This window comes from Microtus oregoni, unplaced genomic scaffold, assembly GCF_018167655.1.
Source record: "Microtus oregoni isolate MIOR12 unplaced genomic scaffold, Mior012 000010F_ref0000083, whole genome shotgun sequence".
Classification (NCBI taxonomy): Eukaryota; Metazoa; Chordata; class Mammalia; order Rodentia; family Cricetidae; genus Microtus; species Microtus oregoni.
In genome coordinates, this window is record NW_024543069.1 from 12,410,580 (window position 1) to 12,432,094 (window position 21,515).

Here is a 21,515-nt window from a genome sequence, read left to right on the forward strand (position 1 = left end):
GGAAAACGACAGCCCGTGAATGCAGCTTCAGTCTTCTTGCAGTAAGGAAGCACGGAGGTGGAATCCGGTGGCGTAAATAACTCAAAACATCACTACTCATCAATACTCGCCATATTAATCCTAGAGGCGATTACACGTTAAAAAGATCTTAAAATCTTAAAAATCTGCGCGCGTGTTGACCTGCATATGTCTGGATGCTCCAAATGCACGCCTGTTGCCGGCAGAGTGGGTGGACAAAAGACTGCACGGGATACCCTGTAACTGGGGTTGCTGACGGCTGTGAGCTGCCGTGTGGGTACGGGGACCCTAACCCCGGTCCTCATCAAGAGAAGGAAGAGCGGCTCATTGCTGGGCCACCTCTCCAAGTCACAATTTCTTAAGAGAAACAAACTTGTACGTGCAGTGCGTGTATCGCTCTGGAAAGACAGTCGCAGCCTAGAATGATGGCGAAGTTAAAAAGCCATCAGGCTGACTTCAAAGTTTGGAACAGATCTGTAAAGCGGAACCGCGGAGCTATCTGTGGGTGTCCCCGGGACCCACAACTTCCACCTTCTTAGGTAACTGAATCGGTGAGGACGGCTGAGAGTGCCTCAGGCCTCCGCTAATATTATCTTGGTTTCTGTTCTTACTGATTTCTGAGGTCTCCCGAATAGAAGCCTAAGACTTGGGTGTCCAGCGTGCACGGAGCAGAGCCCCGTGCACCTAACTCGGGAGTGAGTGCGACTTCCAAGTGCACTCGGGAGAGGAGCCGGGGCAGGGAGCGCGCGGGAAGACGACGGCTGCGCTCCCTGGTCCCTCGTGCTGGAGAGGCGAGGGTGGGCGGCGGGGGACAGGGCGGGGGAGCAGGCGCCAGTCCCGCCGAGCGCGCCCGAGGTTGGGGGTGGTGGCGGCGGGAGCCAGGGACCTGTGAGGTAACAATGGAAGGCTCCGCGTGGCTCGGGCCAGCGCGCGCGGGCGTGGTCGCCAGTACTAAGCAGTCGGGCCGAGCCGCCTCCAGAAGCCGCGGGCGTCCCGGGCCGCTCGCCCCACCCCCCGGCCCCGGCGCCATCCCAGCCCCCGGCCCTCCCGCTCCGAGCCGCGACCCCGCGACCCCGAGCCCCTCGAGGCTCGCCCGACCCAGCCGAGCTCCTCCGCGACACCCAGCGCGCAGGCGCCCGGCCCGCGGCCGTTGACTTTCAAAGGCCGCTCGCGCCCTCTCATTGGCCGAGCCGGCGCGGGCGAAAGCCGCTCGGAGGCGGCGGCGGCGCCCGCAGGCTCCGCCCCTCCCGGGCCGCTGAAGACTCGGGCGAGCGGCTCGCACCGTCGCTCCAGGCTGCCCCGGAGCCTCCGCCGCGCGCGCCGTCGCCAGCCTCGCGGTGAGTAACGCGTCGGCTGCCGTCGGGCCCCGCCGGGGCGGCTGCGAGCCCGGCTGCCCCGCTGCGTCCGCCCTGGACCGGAGGAGCGGGAGGCGGGGCTGGGCGCCGCGGCCGTTGCTGTCGTCCCACGCGCGCCGTGGGGAGCGGCGGCGCGGAGCTGCAGGCGGACTCTTGGCGGCCGGTGGCGGCCGGTGGGTGAGCCGAGTGGACCCCTCAGGACCAGGCGGGACGGTTGAAGCCGGGACACCCCGGAGGAGGGGCGGGGACGTCTGCCATCTTGAGCTGCTTCTTTGTTTGGGGTTCGCGTAGAGCTTCTGCCCATTTTACAGATGGGCACCTGCGTAGGTGAAACGGAGTCCCACGGCCTCGCAGAGACAGGCGGGGGAGGCGCGTTGATGCGGATAACCTAGGTTCTTAGTTGCGAACTGGGGAAGTCGGTGCGCGCGGGTGTTTTTCGTGGTTTTGCTGCGTTTCAACAGCCCAGACTTTGTAGCTAGCTGCGCGTGGTCGTGGACGCCGGTAGTCCCAGCTCGGGAGGCAGAGCCAGGGTCCTTGTGAGTTCAAGGCCATCCTGGTAAACTAGCGAGTCCAGGTCCTCGGCAAGGGCAAACCTGGTCTCAGCCAAGCCACCAAGCCGAACCGTGAGTGTTTAGTTCCCGTCATTCCATTGGTTAAAACGGTCCAGACTCACAGAAGCCTTACGTTGAAAAAAGTCCTTTGTGTGGCAAAATTGTTGGGGTTTTCCAGATGAAAGTTGTGTTCCCTGCAGGCTATTGTGGCTGTTGGCGACACTACTTTTCTACTAAACAAGAAATAGCCAACCAACCATCGGGCTCTAGTGTAGATAAGCCGCAGAGTTCGTGAACAGCCTTCTCGATGCAATTTTCCTCTCCTTTTTTTTTCTTACAAAATCTGAAACATTAATTGTTTTGATTTTAGAATAACAAAAGAACGTGGAAAAGTTGGAGAAGATAAAGTATATTTAGTATCCAGATCAGGAGATCAACAAGCCAGGTAAGCTCCGATAAGTTAGGTGTACATTTTTACAGTGTGTGGTCTGGGCTATGATGTAAAATTTAAAATATCCTGAAAAAAGATGTATATTGGTGGTGTATAAAATTCTAACCATCGTATGGAGGAGGTGTAATGCGAGAAACAACTGTCATTTGACTTCAAAGACTTTTCACCTTTTTTCCCCCTTATTTATTATATATATAATGTTCTACCTGCATGTCTCCCTGCAGGTCAGAAGGGGGCACCAGATCTTATTACAAATGGTTTTTGAGCCACCATTTGGTTGCTGGAAATTGAATTCAGGACCTCTGGAAGAACAGTCAGTGCTCTTAACCTCTGAGTCATTGCTCCAACTCCTTGGGCTTTTTTTTTTTTTTTCAAGACAGAGTTTCTTGTGTAGCCCTGGCTGTCCCAGAACTTTTAGCCTCAAATTTAGAGCTCCACCTGCTTCTGCCTTCTGGAGTGCTGGGATTAAAGGTGCCACCAGTTCCTCTTCCTAAAAGATTTTCTTCTTTCGTGTATGTGTGGGCAGGGTGGATTTGAGACAGGGTTTCTCTGTGTAACAGCCCTAGCCGTCCTGGAACTTTGTAGTTCAGGGTGTCCTTGAACTCATAGAAATTCTCCCGCCTCTGCTAGGCGCGTGCCATCACCACTGCCCTGCAAAATTTTCACTTTTATGTAAAGTTTTACAAGACTGCCTGTACATCTGAAGGCATGCACACAAATGGTGTGTGCACTTTATCATTTATACATTTGCAGACTGGATTTATTATTCCAGTTCCTTCCTGCCAGCATTAACATCTGTCTACATCCACTTCTTGTGACCCAAGGTACTGAATTTAGCTTGGTAAAGTAAAAGTTTGACTTTAGGTAATGTGTATATGGACATTGTCTTTCAGCAAGTGTGTTTTCCATCAAATATATTTTCACTTTTAAGTGTTTTTTTTTGGTTTTCAGGACAGGGTTCTTTGTGTAGCCTTGGCTGTCCTAGAATTAGCTCTGTAGACCAGGCTGACCCCAAACTCACAGAGGCCTGCCCACTTCGGCACCCCAGGTGTTAGGGTTAAAGGTGTGTACTGGTTAATCGAAGCAGCTCTGAATTAAGTCTGTGGTTTCACGAAGAGATTTTATCAGTTGGGCCACAGTGCTGTGAGGCCCTGGCAGGGTGATGGCACCGCCGGACTTTTTCCCAGACTTCTGGCTGACTCACCAGAAGGCCTGTGGCAAGTAAGTCACTGAGCTCTGGAGTGCTAACTGTATTTCTTCAGAGATTGTGAAGTATAATGTGGTGCTGTGTTGGAGTACGGCCCAGCTCTCAGGAGTTTATAAAGTCTTCATTTTTGGAAATTAGTTTCTTTTTAGTTTGTATTATCTTTGCAGGTTTTTGGGATCGTACTACATTGTCTTGAAATTTGCATACTTATTTGTATTCTGGTACAGATGAACGAGAAATTGTTTCATGACTTGAAGAACTTAGCGAGCTTGCCTTGCCCCTCCCTCCCCATTCTAACCTGTAAAATTCTCCACATGGGTTTGCTTTATTGTCCGGGGTCAGTTTCAGCCATTTGAATGGGTTTGTTCAGTGTTTGAACACTGAATTTGCGTAGATTGTGAGATATATTCGTGCAGAGCGATGCAAGATGCTCTCTAGTCTGGGCTCTTCCTGCTTTAGTTCTTTTCCTATGTATTTTTCCTTTTCTCAGTGCATGCAGTGTTCTTTCTCTCTTGGTTAGGATCCTGTGTTAAAGTATTGCTTCATCACGACTTACCCCCAATTCAGGAATGCAGAGTGGCTGTTAGGTGTTTGAAGGTCGTGCTTGCTGTGAAGTTGCTCCCGCTGCAGTTGTGGATTTCGGGGTCTGCAGCGTCCTCACATATTTGTTTACTGTTTTCTATTCCTTGTTAAGCATTAGGTTTAAATGTGCTGGCTCCTGACAGTACCAGATGAGCTTAGAATGTTTAGGTAGTGGGAACTCTGAGGGCAGAGAAGAATCCTTTTTGCATTTTGTATGGCAGGAGTCACTGTGTCTAATTCACATTCAAGAGGAGGGGAATTGGGGTACCCAAGGGGCTAGAGATTGTTGGTCATCCTAAAGAGATTACCAACACAGTAAGTAACTTTTTTTTTTTTTTCCAAGACAGAGTTTCTCTGTAGTTTTTGGAGCCTGTCCTGGAACTAGCTCTTGTAGACCAGGCTGGCCTTGAACTCACAGAGATCTGCCTGCCTCTACCTCCCGAGTGCTGGGATTAAAGGTGTGTGCCTCCACCACCTGGCTACCTGCTTTGTTTTTTTTTTTTTTTGTTTTTTGGTTTTTGGTTTTTGGTTTTTTTCAAGACAGGGTTTCTCTGTGGCTTTTTGGAGCCTGTCCTGGAACTAGCTCTGTAGACCAGGCTGGTCTCGAACTCACAGAGATCCGCCTGCCTCTGCCTCCCGAGTGCTGGGATTAAAGGCGTGCGCCACCATAGCCCGGCCCCTGCTTTGTTTTTTAACTAGAGATTTTGCTAATGTTTTTTTTTTTAAATATTTATTTATTTATTATGTATACAACATTCTATCTGTGTGTATGCCTGCAGGCCAGAAGAGGGCACCAGACCTCATTACAGATGGTTGTGAGCCACCATGTGGTTGTTGGGAATTGAACTCAGGACCTTTGGAAGAGCAGGCAATGCTCTTAACCTCTGAGCCATCTCTCCAGCCCCCTTTGCTAATATTTTTATAGTTAGATGTGAATAAGTCACACAGGTACCAGATTCTGGGGTAAAAACTTTTTCTTTCTTGAATTTATGGATGCTTTGTAATATGTTTTAACAGTAGCATTCCTTGTTGCTTTGTGTGTATGCTGGCTATCTGTTTTTGTATAACACTTGAAAGCTTGGCTAGCTATTTCCAAGACGGCCCTTTGTACTAATATGTCTGGCATCTTAGTGCTGTTTTTGAAAGTCCAGGTAGCCTAGACTTGTTGCATAGCTGCTAGTTGGTAAGTGTGGTTTGAGTGGGATTAGGCATTTGACATGACACTTGGTCCCCAGTTGGTGGCGCTGTTGTAGAGATTATACAGCCTTGCTGGAGACCCTGTTAGTGGAGCTGGCTTTGAGAGTTGAAAGCTTTGCCTTGCCTCACTTTTCAGTTCGTTCTATCCAATGCCTGCTGCTGTTAAAGATCCCTTGGTTTTCTACTCCAGCCACCCGCTGCTGTGCTGTCCCATTGGCGTGGACTCTAACCCTCTGGAACCGTAAGCCATGGTAAACTGTCTTCTCTAAAGTTGCCTTGGTCATAGTGTTTTATAACAACAGGAAAGGAACTGATAGACTTCTTGAGGCGTATATCCAGAAGTCAGAGCGGTGCTCAAAGCAATCGTTTGACCTATACAAATTTCCTGCGGGTGGTGGTAGTGGTACACAGATTTCATCTCTTGATAAAAGGAGTAGCAGCTAGGTTATATACAGAACAGCATGTATAAAGGGTAACTATGGTCTTACAGGGTTTTTATTTTATCTTTCAGAAATTATTGTGTTCTTCAGGGTCCCATTTATATAACTCAGGCTGGCCTCAAACTTTTAATCCTTCTGCTATATTACATTGTTGATGTTTTCTTGGTTTGCATGGTACATTTCTGCCTGGCCACTTGTAGGATTGTCTCTCTTCTTTTAATCGTTTGTTACATTTTAGCTGTATGCTGATTAAATAAAATAACTTAGCATTAAAAGTTGGTGGATACTTTTTTCTACTCCCTGTTCTTGTTCTTTAAAACCTATCATATTCATCTCCTAACATTGTTTTTTAGTTTTCACTTTTTTTTGAGATAGGTTCTTACTGTGTGTCTCTGCCTGTTCTGGAACTCACTGTGCATCCAGGCTTGCCTTGAACTCAGAGTCCAGCTGCTTCTGTTCCCCAAGCGCTTGGGATGAAAGGCATGCAGCTGACTCTGCCCACCTTCACATCTGAATTTCTAAATAATATGTTTATTTCTGAATTTCTAAATAATATATGTAAATTTTCCCCCCATATTTTTGGGCTGTCAAGATGGCTCAGTGACTGAGTACTTGTCACATAAACCTAATTACCAGAATTTAATTATTGGAACCCCTGGAAGAAGTCGACAGCTCATTTCCGAAAGCTGTCCTCTGATCCCATGCTTACTGAGATGCACATATATATGCACATCCTCGCATCTGACTCACATTCAAGATAATCAACAGTTGACATTTTTATTGAGTATTGGCTTCTTTTTCTTTTCTTTCTTTTTTTCTTTTTCTTTTTTCTTTCTTTCTTTCTTTCTTTCTTTCTTTTTTTTTTTTTTGAGGCAAGGTTTTTCTGTAGCCCTGGCTGCCCTGGAATTCACTCTGACAACCAGGCTACCCTTGAGCTCAGAGATCCCCTGCCTCTGCCTCCTGGGTGCTAGGATTATAGGTGGCCACCACTACACCCAGCTTTGACTTTACTAAGGGAAATTTTAGTGTCTCCCCCAACCCCCAGTCACCCAGTGTAATGTCAGTCCGTAAATCAATATTTGGTATTGCTTCATTTTCTTTTAGAATCCAGTATTAAACCATTGATACATTGCTTGGAAACTTCTTAACAATTTAAAGGTTGAGCTATTGGGTCATCAAATGGATTCTCAGAGATCTTTGAGTGTTTTATGTTTGTACAACTATGTACGCCACCCTCCTTCTAATTCTTGTAGCGTTGGTCTTTTTTTCACTTCTACCTCCATCTTGGTGTCTGGTGCTTGCTTGGTTTATTGATAAGTACTGTGTTCAGCTTTGCATGGCTTCAGGGGATCCAAACTCAGGTCCTCGAGCTTACATTGGTAAATGGTTTACCCACTGAATCATGTTCCAGCCCCTCCGTAGATTTCTGTGAGAGATATAAAATAGAACTTTGAAGATTTAATAATACTGGAGGCTATCTAATGTGTAAGCAAACTAGTCCTAAAATCTAATGTCTTCCAGTTTTGCTACCTACACACCAAATAGCCAATGATACTAAATCTGGATCAAATGTATGTCCATTGCTTAAATTTTATTCCTTTCAAAGAACTATTCTGTATTCCTTCATTGTGTATTTTGATATCACTGGTACTCTGAGAAACATGTCTGTTATTCTTGGTAATTTTTGTATGACTTAGGCGCTCTCTGTGGGTGTGGGGTAAAGTTGTAAAGCTTCTAGGCATGCATTTACTTGAATTTCTCTTCAGTGGCTGTCATGTCTGTACTGTTGCCCAATCATTAGTTTCCTGGAATCCTGTGCAGGTCAAGACTTAGTCTCTACATGCCACAACTTGGTAATTATGGATCCTGAATATTGTCAGTCAGACAATAGAGGATATATTTCCTGAAGGGCTCTTCATAAACTCTAACAGAGTTTATTATTAAAAAGCCCAGATTGCTTTTAAGACTGCTGTTTAGGTACTATTTCTGACCTAATGGGAGGCTTACATTCTAATATATAATATGTTACAGAAATTCTTCTAAAATCTCGTAAAGTGCTCGAGGTAAAAATGCCTCCGTAGTTAAATTAAATTAAAAAGACACTTACTCTAGGGTATTAGTTAGAGCTAAGGCTAAAACAGATGAAAGGTACTTTCAAATGCTGTGGCTACAAACTTTCCTTGGTGATGACAGAATGCCAGACCTCAATGCATGCTAGCCCTGTTCTTAAAAACTTCTGATCTGGAGCTAGTTTTGTATAGGTTTTGTCAGCTTTTATAGTCTTTGTAAAGAACACCTAGGACAGGAGGCAGAGGCACGTGGATCTCTGTGAGTTCGAGGCCAGCCTGGTCCAACCTGGTCTACATATTGAGTTCCAGGACAGCCAAGCCTACCTAGAGAAACTCCATCTCAAAAAAAAAAACAAAGAACATCTAGGATTTGTTTAAGGTTCTTTAAACAGCAATGTACTTGATTTTTCCCTGTCAGAGGCTAGGCAGTTTTAAGGTTTATTGCTGCTGAGAACAATAAAAACTAAAACTATAAAAGCAAGCTGCAGATCTTCCAGCTTCTGTTGGAAATATTAACAGCTTATGGATGTCCACCCTCTATCAAATGAGTTTCTGAACTATTGCTGGATTCCTTTTTCTGTTTCATGGATATTCTTGAAATGCATTTTTAAAAAGTTATTTTTAGGGGGCTGGAGAGATGGCTCAGCGGTTAAGAACATTGCCTGCTCTTCCAAAGGTCCTGAGTTCAATTCCCAGCAACCACATGGTGGCTCACAACCATCTGTAATGAGGTCTGGTGCCCTCTTCTGGCCTGTAGGAATACACGCAGACAGAATATTGTATACATAATAAATAAATTAATTAATTAAAAAAAGTTATTTTTAGTTGTGTGTGTGTGTATGTTGTGGGGCAGGCATATAGAGGTACTAGGAAAGTGGGTACTCTGGAACTGGTTTTGTATGTGGTTGTGAGCTTCTTTATGTGCTGGGAGCTGAGTTCTGATCCTCTGGAAGAACAAGTTTGCTGTCATAACCACCAAGCCATCTCCTCAGCCTCTCAGACATTTTAAATGAGGAAAGAGATGAATGGTATCCTTTGTTTTCTTATTTATTTTAGTTTCTCATTTTTCAGTCAGTACTTGTCACCGTTATCAACTCTCATCTTTCAGATCTATTTTTTTTTTTTTTGTTTTTGTTTTTTGAGACAGGGTTTCTCTGTGGCTTTGGAGCCTTTCCTGGAACTAGCTCTTGTAGACCAGACTGGTCTCGAACTCACAGAGATCCACCTGCCTCTGCCTCCCAAGTGCTGGGATTAAAGGCGTGCGCCACCACAGCCCGGCTCAGATCTATTTTTATTGTCAATGAACTTTTTCCTTTAAAATTTTCAAGTTAAAAATTACTGCTTTAGAAAACTGCAGTAAATGTTTGGATCTGGGGCTGTGTTAACTCATGGTTGAGTCTCTGCCTAGCATGTACAAGGCCTTGAGTTTGATTATTAGCACCTCAAAAGGACAAAAGGAAAAGAGAGAGAAAAATAGGAATTGCCGTATGCTGATCTTAATAGTAATTTCTAGAAAAGTTAAGAGTTTGTAAGAACTATTGAACCAGTTGTGATGCCTGTGCCTGAAGCCCTAGCATTTATCTTAGACAAAAAAAGAAAAAACCACACTTTCCCCCCTTTAAATTGAATAATTTTGCTAAGCCTAACGCTATATAATATCTATTTAGTCTTGCTTTAGTAATTAGTTTTTTATATCTTACAGAGCGCCGTTTTACTTTAGTGTCTTATAATGTAAAGACTTGCATATAGTAGTTGTAATTATTAAGTTGACTTCAACTGAATATTAGTCTTTGGTACATAAAGTCAGTTTCACTAGTTTCAATTTTTTTTTCCTTTTTCCTTTTTTTTGGGGGCAGGGTTTCTCTGTGTAACAGCTTTGGCTCTCCTGAAACTAGCTCTGTAAACCAGGCTAGCCTAGAACTCAGAGATTTGCTGCCTCTGCCTCTCAATTGCTGGGACTAAAGGTGTCCACCACCTCTGCCCAGCAGTGGAATACTTTTAAGATGGTCCTCTTATTCAGTATGTATTAGGAGTTGAACTGCAAAGAGTCATCTAAAAATGCTTTTCTTTTAAATGGCAAATACTGCATTTAATTTGAAGGTCATGCCTAAAACCTTACATAGAATGCCACATGTATGCTACATAATACTTTTTTTTGTCTCGACAGGAAATGCACAATTTTGAGGACGAGTTAACATGTCCCATCTGTTACAGTATTTTCGAAGACCCTCGAGTCCTGCCATGCTCTCACACGTTTTGTAGAAATTGTCTGGAAAATGTTCTTCAGGCAACTGGAAACTTTTATATATGGAGGCCTTTGCGAATTCCACTCAAGTGTCCTAACTGCAGAAGTATTATTGAAATTTCTTCAACTGGTATAGAATCCTTACCTGTAAATTTTGCATTGAGAGCAATTATTGAAAAGTACCAGCAAGAAGACCACCCAGATGTTGTCACCTGCCCTGAACACTACAGGCAGCCATTAAATGTTTATTGCCTACTAGATAAAAAATTAGTTTGTGGCCATTGTCTTACTATAGGCCAACATCATGGTCATCCTATAGATGACCTTCAAAGTGCCTATCTGAAAGAGAAAGATACACCTCAGAAGCTGTTTAAACAGTTAACCGACACACACTGGACAGACATCACCCGTCTTATTGAAAAGCTTGAAGAACAGAAGTGTCATTCTGAAAAAATGGTTCAAGGTGATAAGGAATTTGTTCTGCAGTATTTTAAGGAGCTTAGTGATACATTAGAACAGAAAAAGAAATTTTTTTTGGCAGCTCTTTGTGACGTTGGCAAGCTGATCAATCAAGAATACACTCCGCAGATTGAAAGGGTGAAGGAGATCAGAGAAGAGCAGCTGGAGTTAATGACAGTGACTACATCTTTACAAGATGAGGCTCCACTCAAATTCCTAGAAAAAATTGATGATGTCCGCCAGCGTGTGCAGATGTTGAAACGGAGACCACTCCCCGAGGTCCAGCCTGTTGAGATTTATCCTCGAGTAAGCAAAGTATTAAAGGAAGAGTGGAGCAGAACAGAAATTGGACATATCAAGAAAGCTGCCATTCCTGAAATGAGAATTTCTTCAAAAAGGATGCCATGTTCCTGGCCTGACAAGGATGAAAAAGAACTCGAATTCTTTAAAATTTTAAATATTGCTGTAGTTTCACTGATTTCAGTGATATTAATGTTGATACTCTTTTTCAACCAACACATAATCACCTTCCTAAATGAAATCACTTCAATATGTTTCTCTGAGGTCTCTTTGTCTGTTTACCAAAGTTTATCTAATAACTTAAATGACTTAAAAAATATGGTATATTACACTTTATATTTGTTAAAGGAAATCATGTTGAAAATAGTTTCTCGTTGAGAACCCAAGTGAACAGTTTTAAGTGGGCTTCTCCTGTTTAGCAGAAGCTAACCATTGCTAGATGGAAGTTGGGTAGTACAAGTAGCAAACTTACATAGAAATATGGTAAACCTTCCATGGTTGGATAGAAATGATGCCAGAAATGATATATTATCTGAAAGATTATTCAACTCAAATTAGAAAATTATTTTTGATTTGAATATTTTTTGGCTTGATATTCAAAGTTTTAAATCTAACAAGCATATCTTTTTTTACTATAACATGCTACAGTAGCTTTTCAGTTCTTTGTATATGTAGATATTAGATTAGAAAAAATTGACAAGATCCTTGATCCACATTATCTATCTTGATGTTATTTGAAGCTTTTCAGTGTATAGATGTAGGTGGGAAAAGTTTTAAGATTCAGGCTAGGATTGCTTAAACTTCTTTTTTGGTCAAACATAAATCAGAAACATTCATTCCAAATAGAGCTTTTGGATAATGCCAAGTGTCTAGTACTTATTTTATAGAAACTTTGGTTGTGTTTAGAATTTGAGTTTAATGGCTAGAGAATCTCTTAAGTCAGGGTCAGTCTGGGTATTGTATTGACATCTCTAAAAACCAAACAGGTTAAAAACGAGGCGGAGCCCTTGCCTTGTCTCCAGCACCAGAAAGCAAAACAATTATTTTGTTTTTGTAGTGTTTTAATCTTGTTCTTACATAAAAAGTATATTAAACATGTATGACAATCATGTAAACTATATCTTAAAATGATCTCTATAGCCCAAGTACTGGGAATTATGAGTTGCCATAAATTAGATGATCTTAAAAGATCTCAGTAAGGCAACCTTTAATTCCCTGAACAAGGACTAGCATGATGTTTGTAGTGTAACTTTGGATCACTGTCACTAAAATACCCAAATGGGCTATTCTTGAATCCCTAGCTCTGGGGATCATTAGGGCCTGGAGAGATGGCTCTCCCAGAGGTTCCGTGTTTAGTTCCCAGCAACCATATGGTGATTCCATGACCATGTATGAGATCTGTGCTCTCTTCTGGCATGTAGGTATATATGCCAGCAGGATGCTGTATGCAAAAAAGTTTAATCATTAGGTCCACTTAACAGATCAGATTTTATCCAGCATTATTATTATATATAGAGGCCATTTGGAAGATGGAGTGGAGGTGAGGGGGTACAGTATTCAGTTTTTAACAGACACATAGGTCATACTGAGTGCTATTTTTAAATGTAAATATTAGCAAAGAATGTTAGCTAAGATGTTATTCAAGGGGATACTAACTTCTTTGTACAGATGATCAACAAACTAAAGTAATACAGTGCCGTATTAGGTGGGAGAATGTTCTCATCAGTGTTTATCATGCTTTAAAAACTGGAGCAGGCCAAGACTGGTGTTATTAACCGAAACTTACGTACATTACATTCCAAACTAAACAAGCATATGCCGAGTATTACCTTAAAGGCTTGACAATTTTAGTGTTTTCTGGTAAGTTATTATATACTGTTTTATATCTTTACTATTAGGCTGAGATTGTACAAAAAACACATTTGGAAATTCTGGGTTTTATGTGCAACAATATATTTGAATAAACTTAATATTTTATTGAATGGCTTAGGAATTGACTTTGGACTTTTTATACAGAAGTTAGCTCTCAACTCCACCTAGTTATTAAAATGCAATTTCATTCTCTTTTATATTTGTAGCATGCTACTGATTTGTAGTGCTTTATTATGAATCATGATAGGAAGCATTTGACTAATTCCTTAAAAACTGAATGAATAAGGCAAATACCTGGAGACAGGAACTAAGTAGACCAGGCTTCTGACTGCTGGGATTAAAGGTGTTGTATAGCATACCACCACACCTGATAGCTGACTTTAAATTCCAATTTATTTCTAGTAGCATAACATTCTTTAGGCAATACAGTGAGTACATGGTGGTTTTATGAGCGTTAGATACGGAAACATTTGCTTTTATGTTTGGGTTAGCCTATGTAGGCAGCCCACAAACCCTCAGTCATAATCTGGCCTGCCACCATTACCCTGGGATTGCAGGGTAATATACTTTTGTGTTTTCAAGACAGGGTTTCTCTGTATCTTTGGAGCCTGTCCTGGAACTAACTCTTGTAGACAGCCTAGCCTTGAACTCAGAAATTCGCCTGCCTGTGCTGGGACTAAAGGCAAGTGCCACCACCGTGGAACTCTTACCAATCAAAAAGAACCTGCAGCAGGAGAGTTGACCCCCCCCCCCCCCCCCCCGTGGGAGAATGGCCCCACCCCTCGCCAAAGGCATGGTACTTGGCCTTGATATCTTGTGCCTACCAGAGCTTGCTCTGCTTCTAGCCTGAGGAGGTAGTCCCAGTTACTGACCAGACTCACATCCCTGGCCTTGGGTGACACAAATAAACTACTTATGTGACCTTCTGGAGTGCTAGAAGGGACTAGTATGGCAGAAGAACCACAAGATCGGCCCCCCCCTTCCCTGACTATATATATAGCAGGACGTCCAAAAGGCATTCCAGTGAGGGTCTAGTGATGATGGTGTGCCAGAGACCTTGAGCTAGCGACTCCTAGCAATCAACGTTTTGTGGGTGGAGCCGATTCCTGACACACCTTCCTGATGCTAAAGAATGAATTTTGAATAAGTGTTGGAAAGATGGAGAGGCAAGATGGTTACTTTTGTTTTAATTCTTGGGGGCATGCTGTCAATTTGCCAAGGAATCAAAGAATTGTTAAAACAAAAAAAACCCAGCCAGACTCACTTTTTTTTTTTTAAAGATTTATTTATTAAGCATACAATGTACTGCTGGCAAGGAAGGCACCAGATCTCACTTCATTACAGATGGTTGTGAGCCACCATGTGGTTGCTGGAATTGAACTAGGGACCTCTGGAAGAGCAATCAGTGCTCTTACCCTCTGAGCCATCTCTCCAGCTCCAGACTCACTTTTATAATACAGAAATGGATACAATTTGTTTTAGACATTATCAGTAGTAAAACAGAAACCAATTGTCACACAATGTAGAAAAATGTACAACTTAAAATTTGTTACAGACAAAAACCTAGAAATAATAATCTAGGCAATCTAACTGAACAATCTTCAATATAAACAAGTTCAACAAAGTCCTTTAGATGCAATTTCTTTTGGGTTCACCGCAACACTTTTTGTAATATTATATGTTTTGTAAATTCCAATAAGTCTATCTGAAATCTCAAACATATTATTCCGGAGAGAAATTATTATGAACTGGGCATTTTTGGTTTGCTCCTAAAAAGAAAAAGAAAAAGAAAGACAAATTATATAATAAATAGGCAAATATTATTCCATAAAGTTTGTGGGCAGTAATTATGATTAACATGGGACAATGGCTAATTCATGAAAGCTGATTTTAATAATTTGGGTAAAATGAAAATCCTGATAGCAAGAAACAAAACAGAATTTCCAGAGATTTACTCACATATATGTAAAACGCAACAATCGACACATTTTTAAAATCCAGGGCTGCATCAATCTCATCCATGAAGTAGAGGGGAGTGGGTTTGTAGTGGTGAAGAGCAAACACTAAGGCCAACGAACTAAGGGTTTTCTCTCCTCCTGAAAGGTTAAAGATCTTCTTCCAACTTTTCTTAGGTGGTCGAACACTAAAATAATGAAGAAATGTTACTGAACTGCCTTGTAAAACTCAGGCTAAAACTCCTGAAGTGTTTCCTATAACTAACAATTACTTTTCCTTGCTAAATCCGTATGCTGCATTTCACAAATACTATTATCTAGATTTCGGCTTTTTGAACAGGGTGACCTCAGTATGTAATGGCCTTTTATTTTTCTTAAAACTTCTGATCCTCCTGCCTAAACCAAATGAGTGCTGGGATTACATGCATACACCCATCCCATGGCCTGGCTGCTGGTCTTTTATTCCTAGTTTACAGAAATGTTATTGGAAGACAAACATGTTAGAAACACCTACCAGAATTTTTAAAGTTTTTGGACACAGGGTTTCTCTATATAACCCTTGCTGTCCTGGAACTCAGTCTGTAGATCACATTGGTCCTAAACTCACAAAGATCCGCCTGCCTCTGCCTAGTATTAAAGCCATGTGCCACCACTTATCTACCAGAATTTTAAGATTAAAACAGTAAACTACTATTTGTTATTTTCTCTTAACCAATTTCGTAATAAAACTATTGGGGGGGGGTGTTTAAAGAAAGCCTTTCTACTTTGTCATTTCACTGCTGTATAAACCTGGCTACCTGGCCTGTGAGTTTCTGTTTTGCTCCCATCTCCCTGTAGTGATAAGCCAGGATTATAAATGTTGGCATTATTGAATCTAGCATTGAAGAAAATATTTTTAAAAGATGAATTAATGAACTAGTCATTGTATAACATAATTTGTACATATTTTATGATGTAAACTCGTAAGGTACATAAACAAGTTAGTATTTATCACCAAATAAAAGAAGTTATAGTTTCAACCTTTATACTTCCCTCACAAGAAATACTAATTCAGGAAACATGGAGGATTCAAATCTTACAAACCTGAACATGATTCCTTCAGAAAAAGGATCCAAACTATCCACAAGCTCGAGTTCAGCGTCTCCTCCCAAAGTAAGCATCTGGTAGTTTTCCTTTAACTTATTTGTTATTACATAGAATCCTGCCATAAATTCATTGAGTCTTTGTTTCCGAAGATCTTCATATGCCTGTCTAAAATTATCTCTTTCAGAAGTAATTTTGTCCAATTCTGCTACTCTTTGCAAATATAATTCTTCCTGTGAAGATTATAAAAAAAAGTTTACACAAATCTGAGAATTAGCATTGCTCATTATGCAAAAACAAAAGGTCTTAATTTAAACTAAGCAAAATTCAATTCACTCATACCTTTTTTTTATATTCTGCTATGGCACCAAGATTTGGCTTCATTTCATGACACTGAGCTTCTAAAATTGCAATTTGATTTGTTATAGAATCTGGATTCTTGATTGCTTCAAGATCTTCTGGGCTTAGAACTGATACTGTTTCAACAGGATTATCTTCTATAGGATGCAATTTTATTTTTGAAATCTAAAGAGAATTAAGAAGACAAAAACAGGATGAATTTACTTTTACTTGTGTATGGGTGTGTGCGCGTGTGTATGGATGTGTGTATGCCACGTTTGTAGATGCCATAGATCCCAGAAGAGGGTATCAGATCCTGTGGAGTTGGTTTTAAGCCATTTGATATTGGTTTGAGGAAGCAAGCTGTGAGTCCTCTGCAAAAGCTGCAAGGACTAGTAACCAGTGGGCTCTCTCCAGCTACAAGTTTATTAAGTCAAAACATGAACAATGACAGCTATAAAAACAATATCGGAATGAACCATGACTACTTTGCACATAAGCTCTGGGCTGAGAAGGTACTTGCTCTCTTCTAATGATTACTAATTTCTATGTATTAAATAATTCTAAATTGTCTATTAGATCTCTTATAAAAAAGTGATTATAGAATTAAGAATCACAGCATACACTTAAAACCAGAGAAACACCTGCCCCCACAAAACAAAAAGCAATTAAAAAAAAAAATGGTACCAGTGTTTCATCTGCAGGTGCGCACGCGTGTGTTTATTTATATATAGACCACTTACGTGCCTGGTGTCCCTGGAGGACAGGAAAGGATGTTAGATTCCCTGGAACTAGAATTATATGGTTGTGATCTGCCATGTAGTGCTAGGAATTGAACCTGGGTCTTCTACAAGAGCGAGTGCTCTTAATCACTAAGCTATCTTTCGCGCCAACAGAAAAGGTTTAAAATCAATTAAATGGGAATAATCTCACCTCTTTTTGCCAGTATTTTATTTTAGAATTATGTTCAGCAATGTGGCCATCTATCTGCTCAAGTTTCAACTTAATACTAAGAGCATCTTTCTGAAGAGCATGTTCATTTTCTTGAATAACTTTAAGTTCCTGAAGTAGATTACGATGCTCTTTCTGGATTTCTGGCAATGACTCCTAAAAACCAAGAACAACTGTGACAAATACCATCTTTACAAGTGAAATAGGTTTTTTTTTTTTTTTACATTACATAGACATTGTTAGCAATTTTTCTTCATGTCTCACTTTAATAAAATTTGATTCACAGAAAGTTCTCATATTTTGTTATACACTTTTAATAGTCACAAAAAATTTAACATACACGACACCCTAATTGCTTCAAATGACTTCTATCCTGTAAGGCAGAAATAGATCTTACCTCGGCAGCATTTGTTTTTTTTATGACTTCTTCTGCTTTGTCTTCAATAGCTTTTAGTTCTGCTTTTAAGTCATTTGTTTCTTTCTCGGTGTCTTTTATTTCTTTCTCTGTGCGGACGACAGAATCTTGCGCCTTTATAAGATTTCTAAAAAAGCAAACAACACAATTTATGACAATGTGATTTACTGAACCATGTGAGGTTTCTCTGTTTATATAACTACTTACAGACGGTGTTGTATGTTTTATTAAATATTTCCATAAGGTCTGTTCATGTAAGCTGCGTGTTTGTTTTGTTTTGAGACAGGGTTTCTCTGTGTAGCTTGGCTGTCCTGGAACTTGCTCTGTAGTCCAGGCTGGCCTCAAACTCACAGAGATCTGCCTGCATCTGCCTCTGCCTCCTGAGTGCTGGATTAAAGGCGGGTGCCACCACTACCTGGCTTCATGTAAAAGTGTCTATGAACACACAGAAATACAGCAATTTGCCTGACCCTGTCTTCTCTGGGATTACAAGGTATGTCACCATGTTCAGTTGGTTTAAAAGGAAACAACAGCAACTTTTTGTTTCTAAACAAACAAACAAAAACTAAACCAAAAGATATATCTTTTAAACAGACTTTCTGCTCCTAACAAATCATTTTTCCTAGCTTCTTACTTTTAGTCAAATAGATCAATATAGAAATAAAAAAAATAAAAGATTTTCTTTAGAGCTTTTCCTCATCACTTCTTGTTTATTAAGACCTAGTTCTACTTCTCTATGCCAGAGTAACTTAATGTCTATCCTTGATCTATCCTTGAACAACTGGGTTATGAATCATAACTCCAACTTTTCTAAGGCAATACAACTGTTAACCAACTTGTTCTTTTTGAATTAGACAAACAATAAATCTTCATTTTCAGTTTTTTCCCTTTCTCAAAGTGTCCAGACGGGTGGGGGCAGGCTGGGGAGGTACACATTCTACCTGTCAGCAGTCTTGATTGCTACTTGGGCTTTAGTAATAGCAGAAGCACATTCATCCAGCTGTTTATTTATCATATCAAGTTTGTTTTGTTGGGCCTTGAGTTTTCGGTTGTTGATTTCTATGATGGTATCATGTAGTCGTTTAACCTCGGCTTCTACTTTACCAGCTTTCTCAGCCACAGCATCATATTCTAAAATTAAAAAATGACACAGCTGAATTCATTTTGTTAGTAATTATCACTTGTTGGATGTATATTTGCCCTAAGATCTTTCTCAGGTTTGGAGAAACTGGGTATTTTCTTTGGGTTAAATAGTCCTCCACATTATTACAAAGTTAAGAAACAAGATGAATTGGTGGATCTCCCCTGTTCCAAAAACACAGCCCAGGTTTATTTAGGTCAAATAAGCTAAAGTTAGCTTTGCAATGTAGAAGGCATAAATGATGAACTGATTGGCTTTTGCTGGCAGTGACTGAGCCTGACGGTGTGGACAACTGCAGTGACACTTTCTCAGTTCGACAGATGGAATTTCAAGTGTAGTAAGAGCAGTAACATAGAATACACTGAAATACATGCTCAAAGGACTCTAAGTGAGGCACAAAGACAACTGCACGTTGCTTTCTTCAGCTTCTATTCTGACAGCTACGAGTTCTAAGAAAAAGTCGAGGAAAGCATTAGCTAAGTCTTCAAGTAGCTTTACTGTTTACTTGCTGTGTGTTCTTCTTGAGTAATTTATTTTCTTCAAATTCTCAGATTTCTAAATGTATTTTTTCCTTTATTTTGCCCTCTGAAACTAGAGTTACGAAAATTGAGTGCAGGTCCCCTGGAAGAACAATCAGTGCTCAAATCACTAGACCACCTCTCTAACCCACACCTATTAATCTAATCGTGCCGATCCTGAAGACATGACTGGCTCCAGAGCATGCTACCTACTCCCTTATCGCCACATGTCATGTGGCTGACCGTAGGCAAATTACACAAACCACTTAATACATTAGTTTCCTTATTTGTCACACGAATTTAGACTTGAATGAATTAAACAATACCAAAAGCTATCTTAAGCCAGCATACTGCCATTCAAGAGATTTAACTATAATTTATTATTCTACAAATTGTTTGATTACTGCAAATTAAAAAAAATATTTTAAAACATACCTTTTTTGAAAGCACTGACATTTTCTTCTAGCAGTTTCTGTTTCTTTTTATCAGGGGCTGTAGTAACCACATTAGCTTCCAGTTCTTTAATTTGTACAGTCAAATACTCTTCTTGCTCTGATAAACCCTATAAAAATAATTTAGCATTTATATGGTATTTTAAATTTGTAAGAGTAAATATTTCTTTGAACACTAATTTTTAAAAAGACATTTAAGCTATCAAGAAAATGATAGAAAACAATAAAAAACCTAAAATGATCAGTAAATAAAATGTGTACAAACTCATCACAAAAATAATGAGTTAGAATTAATATTTAGACAATTTGGTATGAGGTAAGAAGTGCTTCAAAACAATGAAACACAGCTAATGACAATTTCAGGAGCCACTTTAAGGAAATAATCAAATGTGTGTGCAAAGACCTAACTATAATCCCAGCACTCGAGAGAGAGTGAGCTCTGCGAGTGAGGCCAGCCTGGTCTATAGAGCTAGTTCTAGAACAGCTAGGGCTACACAAAGAAACCCTGTCTTGAGCTCCCTTCCATCCACCTCCCAAAAAAGAGAAAAGGAAAAACATGAATCATGGCAGAGAAATCAAGTAAATTTAGATATTAAGCAAAGAAAAGTTAATGGCACCAAAAAGATGTATATTACTCTTTATACAAATATATAAATACATTGCATGCAATTAAATTATAAAAATGGAAGGTTATGCATCGTCCTTAAAAACTGTAATTTAGGTATTTTCTGAATGCTGCTTTAAAAATAGCAACAACTGGCTCTTGCACATGAGGGTGCACACCTTCAATACTAGCACTTGGGCAGCAGAGGCAGATGGATCTCTGTGGGTTCAAGGTCAGCCTGGACTGCATAGTGAGTTGCAGGACAGCCACAAATACATAGTGAGAGACTCTATCTTGATAAAAACCAAAAGAGAAAAAAAAAAAACTGGTATATACTACTTTTTATAATTAAGAAAACAAGCCACTTTTCAAGGAGTGAAGCTATAACTGGTAATGAAGTTGCTAAAATTACATTGTAATTCTAGAGTGGAAAATAATAATCATCCTTTATATTTCAAAATTGGAAGCAAACCCAAAATGCATCTTCCCACTTGCTGATAAATTCTAACAGTCTCAGCTAATACTTGAACACGAACATAAACACAGTACCTGGATGCTTGCAGCAAACTTTTCTAGTGTATTTCTCATTTCTCGTTCACTATGCCTTAACTTAACTACTGCTTCTTCATGTTGTACTTTCTGTTCTTGAATTTGCTTTGCTTGTTTAGAATGCCTTTCCAACTGAGATTCCATCTTTTTTACCTTCAAAAAAAAAATTCAAGGGTCATTTTTAATAGAGTGATATTTATACAGACATATGTATGCACTGGCATGCATATCTAATATCAGAAGTCAACCTGTGGGAGTTGGTTCTTCTAGGGCTTGAATTCATGAAATCAGGCTCTGCAGAAAGAGAATTTACCCTCTCAACCATTTTGCCTGCCCTCTTAAGAGGCAGTTTAAAGTTAGTTTACTCACAAAATGAAACAAACAAAACACAGGGCTGGAGAGAGATGGCACAGCAGTTAAGAGCACTTCCTAAGAAGAGCTAGAGTTTGATTCTCAGTCACTGTATAATGGCTCACAATCTTCTTTAACTCCAGTTCCAGAGGACCCTATACCCTCTTGTGGCCTGCTGGGACACCAGGCACCTACATGGTAAACAGACAGCAACAACCATATTCACAAACAAACAAAAATACCCAAAATTCCAATCTTTTTTATAAAAAATTATTTTGTATATGTTATGCCCAAATTCGTGGGGTCCTCACAAAAGCAAATAAAGGGACATATTCCCATATGTAAAAACAAAGAGCCTTTATTTTAATCAAGTTTGCAAACTCGGTCTCTCTGCATGTCCAACATATTAGA

General features: G+C 40.5%; 2 protein-coding genes across 3 annotated transcripts in view; one reads left to right on the plus strand and one right to left on the minus strand.

The window, feature by feature from the left end:
• Window positions 1–1,274: 1,274 nt before the first annotated feature.
• Window positions 1,275–12,845, plus strand: Trim59 (tripartite motif containing 59). The gene is made up of 3 exons (XM_041658894.1): window positions 1,275–1,355; window positions 2,295–2,369; window positions 10,038–12,845. Exon 3 carries the CDS (start codon window positions 10,041–10,043, stop codon window positions 11,250–11,252), a length of 1,212 nt encoding a protein of 403 aa, XP_041514828.1. The 5' UTR covers window positions 1,275–1,355; window positions 2,295–2,369; window positions 10,038–10,040; the 3' UTR covers window positions 11,253–12,845.
• Window positions 12,846–14,042: 1,197 nt separating this feature from the next.
• Window positions 14,043–21,515, minus strand: part of Smc4 (structural maintenance of chromosomes 4) — a 32,223-nt gene continuing 24,750 nt past the window's right edge. For both annotated transcript variants that reach the window (XM_041658993.1, XM_041658992.1), the window contains 9 exons: window positions 20,754–20,906; window positions 19,584–19,710; window positions 18,431–18,620; window positions 17,472–17,616; window positions 17,057–17,230; window positions 16,127–16,309; window positions 15,785–16,017; window positions 14,706–14,889; window positions 14,043–14,515 (listed from right to left, as the gene is read on the minus strand). In XM_041658993.1, the coding sequence (XP_041514927.1) occupies window positions 14,363–14,515; window positions 14,706–14,889; window positions 15,785–16,017; window positions 16,127–16,309; window positions 17,057–17,230; window positions 17,472–17,616; window positions 18,431–18,620; window positions 19,584–19,710; window positions 20,754–20,906 (1,542 nt within the window). In that variant the 3' untranslated portion in view covers window positions 14,043–14,362. The remainder of the gene's footprint in view (window positions 14,516–14,705; window positions 14,890–15,784; window positions 16,018–16,126; window positions 16,310–17,056; window positions 17,231–17,471; window positions 17,617–18,430; window positions 18,621–19,583; window positions 19,711–20,753; window positions 20,907–21,515) is intronic.

Coding starts and splice junctions, on each gene's coding strand:
- Trim59 (XM_041658894.1), top strand. CDS start 10,041: ATGCACAATTTTGAGGACGAGTTAACATGTCCCATCTGTTACAGTATT.